The sequence below is a fragment of the Rhinatrema bivittatum genome, chromosome 11, assembly GCF_901001135.1.
Source record: "Rhinatrema bivittatum chromosome 11, aRhiBiv1.1, whole genome shotgun sequence".
Lineage (NCBI taxonomy): Eukaryota > Metazoa > Chordata > Amphibia > Gymnophiona > Rhinatrematidae > Rhinatrema > Rhinatrema bivittatum.
The window spans coordinates 52,674,165-52,690,792 of NC_042625.1; the positions used below are offsets into that span (position 1 = coordinate 52,674,165).

The 16,628-nt window shown below is 41.9% G+C and overlaps 1 protein-coding gene across 1 annotated transcript in view; it reads left to right on the forward strand.

Moving 5' to 3' along the window:
- Window positions 1–16,224, forward strand: part of RSPH14 (radial spoke head 14 homolog) — a 124,609-nt gene extending 108,385 nt beyond the window's left edge. Inside the window, exons 4-6 of the mRNA XM_029620130.1 lie at window positions 10,407–10,632; window positions 10,889–11,025; window positions 14,993–16,224. Of these exons, the coding sequence (XP_029475990.1) occupies window positions 10,407–10,632; window positions 10,889–11,025; window positions 14,993–15,231 (602 nt within the window). The 3' untranslated portion in view covers window positions 15,232–16,224. The remainder of the gene's footprint in view (window positions 1–10,406; window positions 10,633–10,888; window positions 11,026–14,992) is intronic.
- Window positions 16,225–16,628: the final 404 nt, after the last annotated feature.

The window sequence follows — 16,628 nt, forward strand, 5'->3', positions numbered from 1 at the left end:
TTTAAAATGGAAAAGAATGCATAAGTTTTAATTATGTGGGGAGCGGAGGAAAAGGGGAATGAAAGGCTGTAAGGTTTGTCTAGAGCAGTGGTTTCCAACCCTGTCCTGGGGACCCCCTATCCAGTTGGGTTTTCAGGATATCCACAATGAATATGCATGAGAGAAAATTTGTATCAGCCCTAAGAGAGAGTGTGCCCCACCCACACAGACTCCCACCATTCACCAACCTCACACCCCCAGGGGGCAGATCCTGGAGAATGGTGGGAGGTAGGCAATAGGGAATGGAGGAGTCCTATTTCTAGATCCAGTGGCCAACCCACCCCATTAAACATTTCTACGGCGCCCCCTTGTGTGAAAGCCAAAGACTGAGAACAAAAAAATAACAGGCCCAAAAACTGAGTGGTTAGAGCAGTGGGCTGCACACAAGGAAAGCCAGGATTCAAATCCTATTGCCATTCCTTGTGACCTTGGGCAAGTCACTTTACCTTCCATTGCCTTTCCCCTGCCCTGACCCTCAGTGATTTCACCTGCACCGGGCCATGGGACGGGGGGGGGGGCGCCATTTCATCCTTCCCCTCAGGCAGCAGATTGCCTTGAGCCGCCCCTGGATACAGTACATACATTGCATTGCCCTCTGCTTCAACAGCATTCAATGAGGGCTAGTGTGGGGAAACTGATAAGCACGGGGGGGGGGGGGGCTGTTTAACTGGGAACCGGATTCAAACAGCAACCAAGGAGGGCTCTGACTTGTAAGGTTCGGGAAACATATAAACATGGGGTAACCTACACGGCACAGACTTACTGAGCAGACTGGATGGACTATTTGGTCCTTTTATGCCGTCATTTCTATGTTTAACTTGTACAGACAGGCAGCAAAAAAATAAAGTTATAGCAGCAATGAAATCTCCTCAGACTCAATGGATTATCTGGCAGAATTCAGTACAAGTCATTTGTAATAGCAGAAGGTGAAATAAATGATGAGACTTCCAACAGCTTTTATCTTCTTTACTTGAGTCACCATAATCCTCCCAGAAGGAATAAATTATGGTAATCTCTTTCTCTGGCTCCACAGATTTAGCAATCTTGCAATTTAAATTTAAGACTAAACCCTATGCCCCCCCAGCTGCATCGTCGTGTGTACTCCTACATGGACAGAGGTGACATCAAGGCGTAAAGGCATGCCCTACTTTCGTGACTCTTGCTGCATGAACAAATGGAGCCTATTATTCTCTATGGGTAGAGGTTAAGTGCATGTAGAGGGCAATTTTCAAATGCATTTCTATGGCTAAAACAGTTTCGGAAAATCCAAAAATCTGGGCATAAATCTGTCCTTGCCCCAGCTCTGTCTCCTGGAACGCCTGTGTGAGTGTGTGTAAAAGTACTCGTGTAACCATCTTCTGGATTTTATGTGCATAAATGACTCCCTAAAGGGGTTAAAGTCATTTGCATGTATGGACCTGTTGGGGGACCAGGCTCACACGTAAAATATGAATAAAATCATTTACTCTTTTTTAATAGCAATGTTTGAGCTTTTCTTAATACTACTAGTGAATTATTACTTTTTCTTATTATCTGGTGATATACGCTGATACAGTATACTTATTACTAATAATAATGAGCATCTGTCAGTATTTCCTGTTGTCAGAAAGGAAGAGTATCAGAGAAGCCTACGACAAGTGACATAAAGGTTATGCAAGAGAGTGTGCCACCCATAATACCGTGACCCATCGGAAGCTCAGCAGTAACTAAGAGCCTTCATCTCTCCTGTGTCCCTCTCGGTTGGTGATTGGAGGTCTCACTATTCTCTGGTCAGCATCTCCACTTAGACAGAGTAGAATCTACTCAAATGAAATCTCCATCTGCCATAGCAACAGCAGAATTGTTCTTAGTAAGCAGTCAGCTGACAATTTTGTTTTCAAGTCATTATGGTTCCTCTCTGCTTCAGGAGAGACCCTTCACTGCTAACTTGGCTGCATACACAGCCCTAGTGCATCCCGTAAACATAGCAGTGAAAGTGCAGTATCAATAATATCTCAGTGTTGTAATCACAGTGGCAGATTCTTTGAGAGACTTATGTAGGGCTGAAGCCGAGGGGCAGTGTTCAAACTGTTTGCAGCAACTTTCAATTTTCACAGAGAAAATAAATGCTGCTTTCACTTTCAAACTTGTGGCAAGTACAAAGCATCTGCGGACTTGCGAGTTATTTTCCTCTCCAGACCCAAGGCCACTTCTAACTATTGGGCCTCATTTTCCAAGCACTTTACCGCGTGCGATAAATTCGCAAATCGCGTTAACAGCTGTTAACGCGATTTGGTCATTTGGTATTCAGGGGGCGGAGTTGGGGCGGAGCATATGTAAAGCGGGAACCTGTGTATCGTGTGCGGCGAAACAGCCGCAGTGTTAGCACGGCTAATAACTCCAACTCCAACCTCGCGTTATGGACTGCGTTACGGGCCTGAAAAGGATTACCGCCATCCACGATAGTCCCAGACAGCCTGTTTCAGGAGAGAGAGAGAGAGAGAGAGAGAGAGAGAGAGAGGGGGAGAGAGAGAGAGAGAGAGAGAGAGAGAGAGAGAGAGAGAGACAGACACTTACTATAGTGCCTATGCCCTACATAGGTATTTTAACCCCTATGGGAGGGCCACCTACTAACTCGGGGTGGGGATTAGGTATGAGCGTCGGGGGTTGGGGGGCCACTTTCGCATTCCACATGAGACCTACGGACTGAACAGTGGTCTCTAGTGCAGATTTGCTGGCCGTCGGAGTGAGGACGCTCACTCCAAGCGGAGATTTGGCCAACATTCTCTCCACCTAGCATGTTGTTGCCCAGGTAGAGTGTCCATCAAGCTAGGTAGAGAGAACGTTGCCCAAACCACTTCTTGGAGTGAGCGTCCTCATTCCGACAGCCAGCAAATCTGCACTAGAGACCACTGTTCTGTCCGTAGGTCTCATGTGGAATGCGAAAGTGGCCCCCAACCCCCGACGCTCATACCTAATCCCCACCCCGAGTTAGTAGGTGGCCCTCCCATAGGGGTTAAAATACCTATGTAGGGCATAGGCACTATAGTAAGGGCGCTCTCTCTCTCTCTCTCTCTCTCTCTCTCTCTCTCTCTCTCTCTCTCTCTCTCTCTCTCTCTCTCTCTCTCTCTCTCTCTCTCTCTCTCTCTCGGCAAATATCGTGCACTGCGATAAAAGACTGAAAGAATCATCATGCACTGGGAAAACATCGCGTGTGGCGCTAATGTTTTCGTGAATGGCCTCATTTGCATTGGTAACGCCCCCTAATGCGTTACCAATGCGATATTGGAAAATAAGGCCCCATGTGTATGGTGGAGCACGTCAGCACATAAAGACCATATGTCCCAGTGGAGCTGCCAGAACGTCTCTTCATACCCTGTATTGAGGGAGGACAATCTTCAGACAGGAGAAATTGCTCTTTATCCACATCTGTGGCTTTGAAAATTGTTGTCATAAAAATGGGGAAGATACTGTTGCAGCTTCAGCCTCTGCTTATCAAAGATGATGCAGAAAAGGATAAGAATCAGTTCCCTCCAGCAGGACAGACTGGAGGGAATGGTTAAAGAACTTTTTTTTCCGATTTTTTTATTTATTTTTCCTAGAAATTTATCAGTGTTATTATAACAAACAAAAAAGGGAAAATAACTGATTTTTCATTATTATAAGAAACACTGATAAATTCCCAGGGAAAATAAAAACTGAAAATGAAGGTCCCTATAAATGGTGTAGGGAGCATTTGTTTACTGTTGAAAGAAAGTTTATAGACATGACATAACCTTGCCGAGGATATGTTATTTATGTATATATTAATTTAATGCAGGTATTTTCCCTTCAATAAGAACTTAAGAAATGCCACACTGGGTCAGAGCAATGGTGCATCGAGCCCAGCAAACTGTACATAAGAACATAAGAAGTGTCACACTGGAACACACCATTGCTGCATGGAGCCCAGCATCCTGTGCATAAGAACATAAGAAGTGCCGTGCTGGGTCAGACCAATGGTGCATGGAGCCCTGCATCCTGTACATAAGAACATAAGAAGTGCCGTGCTGGATCAGACCAAAGGTGCATGGAGCCCAGCATCCTGTACATAAGAACATAAGAAGTGCCGTGCTGGATCAGACTAATGGTTCACGGAGTCCAGCATTGTGTACGTAAGAGCATAAGCACAGTGTTGGGTCAGACCAATGGTGCATCGAGCCAAGCATCCTGTACATAAGAACATAAAAAGTACCATGCTGAGTTAGCTGGGGAGGGAAGGGTTAGGACTGCCATTATAGTTGATAGCTGGGTGGCTGGTGGACGAAAGGATTGTTTGGTAACTTGCCTGCATGGTGCGAAGGTGGCGGACCTCATGCATCACATAGATAGGATTTTGGATAGTGCTTGGGAGGAGCCGGCTGTCTTAGTACATGTGGGTACCAATGACATAGGAAATTGCTGGAGGGAGATTCTGGAAGCCAAATTTAGGATTTTAGGTAGAAAGCTAAAATCCAGAACCTCCAGGGTAGCATTCTCAGAAATGCTCCCTGTTACACATGCAAGACCCCAGAGTCAGGCAGAGCTCCAAAGTCTCAATGCATGGATGAGACGATAGTGCAAGGAAGAGAGTATTAGATTTGTTAGGAACTTGGCTTTATTTTGGGGAAAGAAGGGGGGGGGGCTTTTCCAAAAGGATGGGCTCCATCTTAACTAAAGAGGACCCAGGCTGCTTGCAGTAACCTTTAAAAAGGAGAGAGTGCAGTTTTTAAACTAGATGATGGGAGAAAGTCCATAGTCACTCAGAAGAGCATGGTTGGGAATGATGGATCTTTGAAGGATACTAAGAGAACAGAGAAAATAGGACATCCTAAGAGAGGTTGCAATAAATGCCAAAGGGGACCAGGTGCCTTTAAGTAAAGTGCAGAAAGATTCCAAATTGCCCCTGTCAACTGATGAGCAGGATGTTCATACAAACAAGAAACGTACTTTGAAATGTCTGTATACAAATGCTAGAAGTCTAAAAAAATAAGAGATGGGAGAGTTAAAGTGTAATACTGGCATGAAGCACTGGATGAAGAGGCAGATATAATTGGCATCTCAGAGGCTTGGTGGAAGGAGGATAACCAATGGGCCACTGTGATACCAGGGTACAAATTATATCGAAATGATAGAATGGATCAAATTGGTGGAGGGATAGCATGATATTTTAAAAAGAGCATTGAGTCAAAGAGGATACAATTTCTACAGAAAACAAAATGCAATGTTGAATCTTTATGGGTAGAAATTCCAGGTGAACAAGTGAATAAAATAGTAATGGGGGTGTTTTACCGTCCACCTGAACAGAATGAACTAACAGACAATGAAATACTAAAAGAAATTAGGGAAGCTAACAAAATCAGCAGCACAGTAATAATGGGTGATTTCAATTACCCCAGTATTGACTGGGTGAATGTTACATCTGGACATTCTAGAGAAGTAAAGTTCCTAGATGAAATAAATGACTGCTTCATGGAGCAGCTAGTACAAAACCTATTTTAAACCTAGTCCTTAGTGGAACCCAGGATTTGGTGTGAGAGGTAACAGTGTTGGAGCCACTTGGCAATAGTGATCACAACATTATCAAATTTGACTTAATAAATGAAGGGAGTGCAAAAAAGAAATCTACTATGACAGCATTTAACTTTCAAAATGTTAAAATGAGGAAAATGATTAGGAAAAAACTGAAAGGAGCAACTGCAAAGGTTAAGAATTTAGCTCAGGCATAGATAGATGTGGTTTAAAAATATGATCTTAGAAACCTAGACCAGATGTATTCCATGCATTAGAAAAGGTGGAAAGAAGGCTAAATGACTACCGGCATGGTTGAAAGGTGACGTGCCAGAGGCTATAATATCTAAAAGAACATCTTTCAAGAAACGGAAAAGGGATCTGAATGAAGAAAACAGGAAACAGCATAAGTACTGGCAAATCAGATGCAAAGCATTGATAAGGAAGGCAAAGAGAATTTGAAACGAAGCTTGCAGTGGAATCAAAAATTCATAGTAAAAACTTTTTCAGGTACTTTTGAGGTAAAAAGCCTACAAGAGAGTCAGTTGGACCATTATCAAGGGGTAAAAGGAGCACTTAGGGATGTCAAAGCCATAGCAGAGAGACTAAATCCCACTCAGACTCCACACCTCCACCAGACCGATTAGAGAATTGTACAAAGGATCTCTACACATCCCCTCTGCCAAAGCATCCCGCTACACAGCCACCAAAGAACGAGCATTCTCGATAGCAGGTCCCACCCTCTGGAACTCTATCCCACCAGACCTCAGATTGGAACCCTGCTTACAAACATTCCGGAAAAAACTTAAAACGTGGCTTTTCCGCCAAACTTTCCTATAACAGGTCCGACTTTAAAAACCTTCTTATTTTACTTCCTCGCCAGACATGTACCTAACCCTGCTTTATTCTACACAAAATGGTTATTTATTTATACAAATGGTTATTCTCTCCCTTCCTCTTCCTTCCTGCGTCCAAGTTTTTGATACACCTTGTTAAATGTAACTTTCTGACTCCTGTTAAAGCCCTATTGTTAAACAGTTGATAATGTATGTTAACCCTTGGTTCATTGTAAACCGATCTGATATGACTCATGTCATGAAGGTCGATATATAAAAGAATAAAATAAATAAATAAATAAATAAATGAAGTCTTTGCTTCAGTATTCACTGAGGAAGATGTAAGAGATATAACCATGCCAGAAATGATATTCAAAGGTGATGATTCAGAGGAACTGAAACAAATCTCAGTGAATCTGGAAGATGTACTAGGGCACATTGACAAATTAAAGAGTTGCAAATCACCTGGACCAGATGGTATGCATCCCAGAGTGCTTAAAGAACTGAGAAATGAAAGGGAGTCTGATATCTGTGCAAGGCAAAATTGTACAAATTATCATAAAGAACAAAATTGCTGAACATATAGATAAGTATAATTTAATGTGACAAAGCCAACATGGTTTTAGCCAAGGGAAATCTTGCCTCACAAATTCACTACATTTTTTTGAGAGCTTAAATAAACATGTGGATAAAGGTGAGCCAGTTTATATAGTGTATCTGGATTTCCAGAAAGCATTTGACAAAGTTCCTCATGAGACTTCTTAGGAAATTAGAAAGTCATGGGGTAGGTGGCAGTGTCCTAATGTGGATTGACAACTGGTTAAAAGATAGAAAACAGAGTAGGGTTAAATGGTCAGTTTTCCCCATAGAAAAAGGTGAATAATGGAGTACCTCAGGGATCTGTTGTGGTACAACTGCTTTTTAAAATATTTATAAATCACCTGGAAATAGGAACAACAAATGAGGTGATTAAATTTGCCAATGACACAAAATTCTTCAAAGTTGTCAAATCTCAAGAGGATTGTGAGAAGTTGCAAGAGGATATTGTAAAACTGGGAGACTGGGCATGCAAATGGCAAATGAAATTTAATGTTGACAAGTGCAAAGTGATGCACTTAGGGAAGAGTAACCCAAATTATAGCTACAAAATGCAAGGTTACACATTAGGAGTCACCACTCAGGAAAAGGATCTAGGTGTCATAGTTGAAAATATGTTGAAATATTCTGCTCAGTGCAGCAGCAGCAGCCAAGAAAGGAAATACAATGCTAGGGATTATTAGAAAAGGAATGGAGAATAAAACAGAGAATATCATAATGCCTCTGTATCTCTCTATGGTGTGACATCATCTTGAGTATTGTGTGCAGTTCTGGTCTCCTCATCTCAAGAAAGATATAGCAGAATTAGAGAAGAGCGACCAAGATGATAATGGGGATGGAACAGTTCCCCTATTAAGAAAGGATAAAGAGGTTAGGGCTCTTCAGCTTGGAGAAGAGACGGCTGAGGGGAGATATGAAAGAGGTCTATAAAATAATAAGTGGAATGGAACGAGTAAATGTTAATCAGTCGTTTACTCTTTTGAAAAGTACAAAGACCAGGGGACACACAATGAAAGTTACTGGGTAATACCTTTAAAACTAAATCCTAACCAAAAAAGAATTGGAGCCAACTGCAAGTTTGTCTGAGAGGGAGCGTATGTGTGTATGAGCTCGTGTGTGTGTGTATAAGAGAGGAGAAAGTTTGTGCATCCCACTCCCACTACTTCATGACAATCCCAGGGTGACAAGAAATCAAAAGTTCCCAGGTATGGAAAGCGTGAATTTTTAAAATCCTTTTTATTTTTATTTTTCAGGTGTTATTTGCTGTGGCTGCTGCTTTGAAATATGTTATTTGTGTTTGGGACATTTAATAAAACTTTATTTGGTTTTTTAGTCATCAGCTTTTTTTGAAATAATATTATTAGGTTGTTTTTAGTATTATTATGTATTTATTTTATTTCTTGATTTTATTGTATGATGTTTGAGGAATGGTGATGGTTCTGTTTTTTTCATTGTTGCACTGGCTTCTTGTGGTTTCCAGTTCAGTTTTTGTCTGCACCTTTGTATTTCTACTTTATGGTTGCTCTTTTCTGTATTAGGTGAGGGTCTGTTTATGTTCTGCATGTGTGACTGAGGTGAGGCATTTTCCTAATAGGAAGTGTATTAGTGTATTTGGGCTTTCAGAGGGTCAGGCCCACACCCAACACACATCACAATAGGCCTAATACCATATGGGTTCCAGGTGGTTTGTTTTTTTTGCAGGGATTTCTGGTTGGCATCACAGCAGTGCATGTAAATACAATGTAATGTAATGTAAGTGATATTTTTCCCTCAGAATACTGTACTTTGATATTTTTCATGTAGAATATAAATGCATAACTCTTCACTGTTTGTGTGGAATGGGGCGGGAGGGGCACATTGTTTAAGGTTATAAAGTTCACCTGGGGTACCTAATACCCTTGCACCAGCCATTGGTACGGGGGGGGGGGGGGGGGAGGGGGTGTCAGTTTTTAAAGTTTGTATCACTGAAGGGAGCTGGGCGTTTTTTTTGGTGGGCCTGGGACAGAGAATGAATGAACAAGGGGGGCGGTGGGGGGGCAGCACAGTAATTGTTCACACAGGGCAGCAAAAGACCTAGCACCGGCCCTGCCTCTCTATCTGCCTCAGCTCCTCCACGCTGGCTCGTTGCACTGGCTGCCCACATATAACTTCTCACCAATAGGTCGATAATCATCCGTGTGTCACTTGTTGTAAAAGACTGGATAAGCCCTCCTTTTGTTGCTGGACTTCTGTCTGCTTCTTAATTTGCTGAGTTGCTAAAGTTTTAAAAATTGATTAAGGAGTGAGTATATCTCAGTTTAAGGGATGTTAACTTTGACTAGTGTTTCTAAATGTATTTATTAAGTGACTTTTAAATTTGATTACTATAGGTGACCAATGTTAGTGAATGGCCAGCAACAGGACTACTCTTGGTCAGTCACTAAAATCAGGGTTATGTGAATGTTGTTCTGAATCACTATTTGACTCTTATTTTGAAGAACTTTCTCCAAACAAGGGAAATAATCTATAGAAAATGTGACTGGGGTGAGTGGGAGATGGGGAGGCAGGGTGGGTGAGTGGCTGGGAATCAAATTAGTGACTATTTGCCCAGGAACCACTGCTCTCAGTTTTTCAGATCAAGTAAGTGACCTTTGCAAACTCATAATTCTAACACTAGAAAACAAATACTAACTTTACTAGCCAACAATATTAATCCAAACACTAGCACACAATATAGTCAGTCAGTAATAGTTAACCCTTGAAGACTTTTGTTTCTCAAGATTTAAGCGCTTTTTCCCTGCATGTCCAACTTACCACCAGCAGATGAAGTTTCTGCAGTCAGCACTGGAATGTTTGCAGGCTAAAAATGCCCATATACATTGCAAATTATGCAAGTCCCCAGTGTCTTTCAATTAAAGCTTAATTCAAAATTTTAGTCACTCTGCAACAAAGATTTCTCTTTTAGTAATTTATTCTTTATTGGTCAGATATCAATATATTCTGCCTGAGATATGTTGTTTGGCAAGCTTATTAACTGTAATAGAACCAAGATGAACACTGCACTCTGCCGAAAACGTTTGTGAAGTTAAATTACAGGAAACTAAGGCTAAAGCTTTTTCAACTTCAGCCCCTATTTTAGGGAATGCTCTGCCAGGGGACCTATGTATCCAAACAGATTACCTAATATTTAGAAAAAAGATGAAACCTTTATTATTTACGCAGGTCATTGGATAAGGCTTGAACTTTTAACTGATGTATTGCTACTCTGCCAGGTTTTATGTTCATTTAATGATATAGGTTTTTATGCTTTGTTTGACTATTTTAATGTTTATTATATTATGTATATATGTTGATGTAAATCTGCACTGAACATAATTATGGAGTTTGTGGAATATAAATTCTTGATAAATAACTAGTTTTCTCTGCCTCATTCTGTGCATTCTGTAGGTGCTGCAGGACTGGTGAATGCCAATCTGGTCACCCAACTTGTGTTGAAGCTAAGGACTGAATTGGAAGAAATTCAGGAGCTGATACTGAGCACACTGCACTTCTGCGTCCAAGTGGAAGCATTTCAAGCCCTCAATGCTGGAGCTGTTTCTGTTCTGAAGGAAAAACTCAGCCACTCATCAGTATCCATCAGGAGCAAGGCTGCCCGTGCTTTAATGGGAATCACGTGAGTGAAGAGATTTCAGGATAGTGCAGAGCTAAGCTAACTCTGTTGCTGGAGGTCAGCAGCATAATACACCAAGCTCCATATATGGGAATACTGTCCCAAAAAATAGCACGATACAAGTTAATCAAGGAAATACTTTAAGTTGTGTTTATCCCTTGCTTTGAAATCTGTTGTGGTAGGGTGCTAAAAGTAGAATTGCACTGGGACATTTTTCCTTTAAGCGTCACCAGCTCTTTCTCTTTCTGTGAACCTTTAGGATTCCTCTGGAGGGAAAGAACAGGGTATGCGATGAAGATGTCATCCCCCTGCTGGTGCAGCTCTTGAAAGATCAGGATGCACAGGTGCGGGCCAATGCTGCTGGCGCATTGATGAATGCGATTATCACCACACAAGGTAAGACAAGAAAGGTGGACGCGGACACTGAATCTGCTTCAGAAAATACTGCATGGCTCTGCTGTCTTCATAGGCACAGTACCTAGAGATGCTAAATCAGACAGGGCTTGAGGTCCATCTAAGTGAAATGTAGAAAATATAAAGCCCATGAGACAAAAGATTCAAACATTGTTCTGTAGTTGTTTGAAATTTATCCCATTGCATTCTCCATAGCTTTGAAACAACTTGAAAATCCCTGGGGAACCTGCAAATTGCACTGTGAAATGATTGCCTTTACCCACTGTTCTGTATGGCTTGGTTTGATATTTTTCTAGTTTTGGCTTAGTTCGACCACAGAATTTCCACTAAGCTTCTGGACAGGTCTTTTTTATATTTCTATGGTCAGTAAGAGGTAACTCTTCTCATCTGAACTGATGCTTCCTGAGATTTCTGTAATATTTAGGGAAGCAGAGACAACACTCTGAGGGGAAGAGAAAAACCAGTAACTGCATCCTGTGAAGGGTCCTGCTGGTGACACAAGACAAGCTTCTCCTGATGGTTCCACTTTGATCTGAGTTATCTTAATGAGAGCAGTTACTGGATTTTTCTGAAAGGGGTACAAGTGAGGTGATCAAATTTGCGGATGAAACAAAATTATGCAGAGTAGTTAAATCTCAAGCGGATTGTGATGAATTGCAGGAGGACCTTGCAACTGGAAGATTGGGCTTCCAAATGGCAGTTGAAATTTAACGTGGGCAAGTGCAAAGTGATACATATAGGAAAAAATAACCCATGCTGTAGTTACAAAATGTTAGGTTCTATCTTAGGAATTACCATCCAGGAAAGAGATCTAGGCATTATAGCGAATAATACATTGAAATAGTCAACCCAGTGTGCTCTGGCGATCAAAAAAGCAAACAGAATATTAGGAATTATTAAGAAGGGAATGGAAAATAAAATGGAGGATGTAATAATACCTCTGTATTGTTCCATGGTGAGACCACACCTTGAATACTGTGTGCAGTTCTGGTTACCACATCTCAAAAAGGATATAGCTGCACTGGAGAAAGTGCAGAGAAGAGCGACCAAAATGATAATGGGCATGGAACGGCTGCCCTATGAGGAAAGGCTAAAGAGGTTAGGGCTGTTCAGTTTGGAGAAGAGAGAACTGAGGGGGGATATGATAGAAGTCTACAAAATCATAAAAAAAAACTCTAACAAGTTAATGTAAATTGGTTATTTACTCTCTCAGATAATAGAAGGACCAGGGGGGGCACTCCATGAAGTTAGCAAGTAGCTCAGTTAAAACAAATCACTCAGTGCACAGTTAAACTCTGGAATTCATTGCCAGATGATGTGGTTACAGCAGTTAGTGTAACTGGGTTTAAAAAAGGTTTGGATAAGTTTCTAGAGGATAAATCCATAAACTCCTATGACGGTAATTAATAAGCAATAGTAGCTTGTGATCTATCTAATGTTTGGGTACTTGCCAAGTACTTGTGACTTGGATTGGCCACTGTTGGAAACTGGATACTGGGCTTGATGGTCTGACCCAGAATGGCATACCTTATGTTCTTATGTTGTACTCAATTGAAAACTGTGGTTTCTTAGCATTCAAACAGGTTAATCCACACCAGTGGGTTATGCTCCTCTACCAGCAGTTGGAGACGGAGCAGAGCTGAAGTCACTATATATACCCCTGCACTAACATCAGCCCACCAGTATTCTCTGTCTCCAGCAGAGGGTGGACATGCATTTCCCTTCAGGGGATTGCTTGTTTAAAAAAAAAGGAGAAAGAAGATTAATTATGCACCGTTTCTCCTGAGGTAAAACCGTATGGTCCCTCCTTCAATCGAGTTCTCCTGAGATGATATCTCATGAACCCTCCGTCAGTCAAGTGCCTTGTTCCGGTAACTGGTTTTCTGGTGTGGACTTAGCTGCCAGGAGAGAACAGCTGAAAGGCTAGTGGGTGCAGGAAGCCAAGTGCGGCAGTGAAGGCATTAGCCCTTTCCCCCCGCAGCTGGAGACCGACTCTGTACTTGGGCAGGAAGGGCTGAGTTCAGGAAAGGAGTTAAAAAAAAAAAAGAAGGAAATGAGAGAGAGAGAATGTTGGGGATTGCTCTCATCCTATCTCCTATTCTGGTTTCCGAGCCTCGGCTGGCCAATCTGACATTTGCCTCTGCCTCCATTGGGGGATGGGGACTCACAGATGTTTTGACGGGTTGAGCGGCCTTTTGGGCTAGGTCCTGCTCTCAGGCTTCTTGAGTTGCCACGTGGTAGGCCATGGTGACGTTTTCATGCTTTTTTCTGCCGCGAAATAGTGCCTGATGTCAGTTTGCGCCTGTGCGTCCAGGCTGGGCATCCGTCTGGGCCGCATGGTTGGGCATACAAGTTTTGAGCACAAAACAAAATTACGCACAAAAACAATTAACGATGTGAATCGGAACCGGAATCGGAACCAATTCACATCTCTAATCAGCAGTGCCACCTGGGTCCCCATCAGAGTGGCCAGCAGCAGACCGAAGCATACTCTGACACCTACCCACGGCACAAGACTTGCAGGATTCTGCAGCCTGTGATCCTAATTTTTTTTTTTTTTTTTTTTAGGTTGGCAGGTTCTACTGAACATACCTATAGAAGGGACTGCCACCCTTGAAACAATTCCACCCAAAAAGGGCGGAAGGATCCATACCAAAACCAGGGGGCGCCAGATGGCGTTTACTAAGTTGTCCTCCTCTGCTAAAATCCAGTTGGGGGGGGGGGGCCAAGCGAAAACTGACAGAACCCCTTCCGGACCCATTTCCGCATCCTGTTGGGAAGGGCCAGGCTCAGCAAAACCAGCGGAAGACAACTGTCCCTGAGATTAGAGGGAACCCCAGGCTGTAATGCAGCAGGGTAAATCACATATATGGCAGCAGTATATATATATATATATATATATATATATATATATATATATATATATATATAGCAGTAATGTAAATCATAAGGAGCTTAGGCTTCTTTACTACCAGTGCGATTGCTAAAAACATCCATTAGCAGCATGCTTACAACAAACGACTGACAATTGTGTCTGTGCAAGGTGAACCCATACAGTACGCCCAAATTTAGGAAGGCCAAACATGTAACATTCAAGTATGGGATGCCCAAGCATAGGACACCTAAGCACGGGATGTTTTCAATTGAGTTTGAGAACCTGACATCAAAGGGACTGGTTCATATACCTGTAGTAATTTTTATTTGTATTATTGTAATATTTTCATGGTACATCGCTTTGATTTTATGTAAGAAAGGCCATCCATCAAATAAAGTAAACTAACTAACAGCAAAGCTTACCTCAAAGAGTAGATATTGAAAGTAAAACAGCAAGATAAGTTAGCCAGATAAAAGTTATGAGGCTGCCACATTCTAATTTGCATGTGCATGCTGACATTGTGTCAGATCCATTTAGCATGCATACGACGGCTCAGGAAGTCCTTTTTCAGCATCCCAGCCGCGCTTGCAGCCCATGGGTACTCACCATTGAGTTTCCTTTTGCAAATTCCATGGCTGCCAGTGCCATGGGGATATTTGTATTTATGAATTTATTCCATTTGATATTCTGCTGTTCCTAGGAAAGGCACAAGGCAGATTACAAAAAAGAGATGAAGGGGGAGGGGACATAAGAACATAAAACTGGGAGATGAACAATGCAATCCACATACCCCAAATACTTTTCAGGTGCAGAGATTTAAAAATGAAATCTCTGCGTATACTTCTGCTGGTGCACCCTCTTTTCCCACACAGTATTGAAGGAAGGGTTTTTGGGGGTTTTTTTGTAGGGAAAGGCCTGGTTACCCATGGAAAATTGTTTGAAAATTGCCTGCTTGCATGTGTTAAGTTTTAGTGCCCAGGTCCCAGTGTGGCATTTTAAAGCATGAAGAAAGTTCATTTACTTGCAATTTTGAATTTCCATATAAAACCCTCTTTTTTTTCCCCCTCTGTTAAGGTAAATATGCAGCACTGAATGCTGATGCCATCACAGCTTTGTTGCCTCTGGTTAATGATGAGCTCAGCAAGGTGCGACTGAATGCCATCAAGACTCTGACCTCATTGTCTGAGGCACCAGAGGGACGCAAGGTGCTGCTGGAGAATGTGGACCAATTACGTGGGCAGCTTCATGATCCCAGCGAAGCTGTGAGAAGAGCCACCGAAATTGCCATTCAAACCATCCAGTGGAAACCTTAAATCAAGGAATGCTGACTCACAGCATTTTTACATTAAATCCAGCCATTAGGTGCTTTGAAATACTGAAAGAGAGACAAAGTATTTTCTTCCATTCCTTCTGAGCTTCCCTTCAGCTCAATAGGATAGCCCCTTGTTCCTGAGCTGCTCGTTCGATGGAAAATGTTTCCTTCTGGAACCTTTCTGAAGCCTGAGAGATAGATGCATGTTTATAGCAAATATCAAGCAGGCCTGAATAAAGAAATAGAAGGAAGCATTTTTTATAGAATGAAAAGCTCAGGGACAAGGGTCCTCATATCGAGCTAAAGGAAGGGAGTCTCAGAAGAAAAGAAAAAGCCCTGTTAATGAGAGGGTGGGGGACAACTGGAACAGGCTTCCGCGGAGGTGGAGGGAGCCAACCAGTGTGCGGGACGGACACAGGGAAGAAAGGGAGAAGAGCACAGATGGCATAAGGCAGAGTATCACCACCTATGTTTCTGTGTATGGGAAGAGAACACAAATTAGCAGGTGTAGTTGTGTGGGGTAATTGTGGTGAGATCATTTCAAAGGGAAAATATGTGAATGCTTTCCCTTTGAAAAATGGTATAAAATCCATGAATAATTGCCTTAAAATCTATGTGGGCTGTTCCCAAATTATCCCCTTAATGAAGGTGCGTCATGTCATCACTGTGATGAACTGGTCTTTGCAGTATTTCTCCCCTGGTTAAAGTATCCTACCAGCTGCTGTGCTGATAGGCTCAAGGTAGGATAAGAACTGTGACACAGGACCCCTCATTCCCCTTCCCAAATAATATCCATACAAAATGCTTTCAAAATCTTGAAAGGAGGCTCTAGAAATGATGCATAATGTGATGTCGTAGTTGAAGGACATTTACTGTACACAAAAGCCCAAAGACACTGTAAATGCAATCCAAAATAAAAAAAAAAAAAAATCTAAGTGGGAGACTTTCTGATCAAAGGCATTAACACGGGGGCACATTTGTAAGGAAAGAAAAAGGTTAAAAGCCTACTGGGTCCTTGGCCAGCAGCAATTCAAACCAGATTATCAGTACAATCAAAGAAAAAGGTAAAGACTTTGATGATGTACTCCGGTTGGGGACCAATGACCTAGCTAGAAATGGAGTCCATGTAGTGAGAGGAATTTTCAGAATTCAGGGCATGATCTTAGGCCCCTGACAAAGACCATATCATTTTCAGAGGTACTACCTGTTCATAATAAGGGCAAGAAAAGGTTATGCCATATTCTTCAATATATGACTCAAAATCTGGAACGAAGAAAAAGGATTTTGAAATATTGGAGAGTGGGGTCATATAAGGAATAGTAAAAGATTATACTATAAAGGTGATCTACATCTTTCTTTTAGCAGGAATAGAGTATCAAAGTGAGATATTCAGTTCAT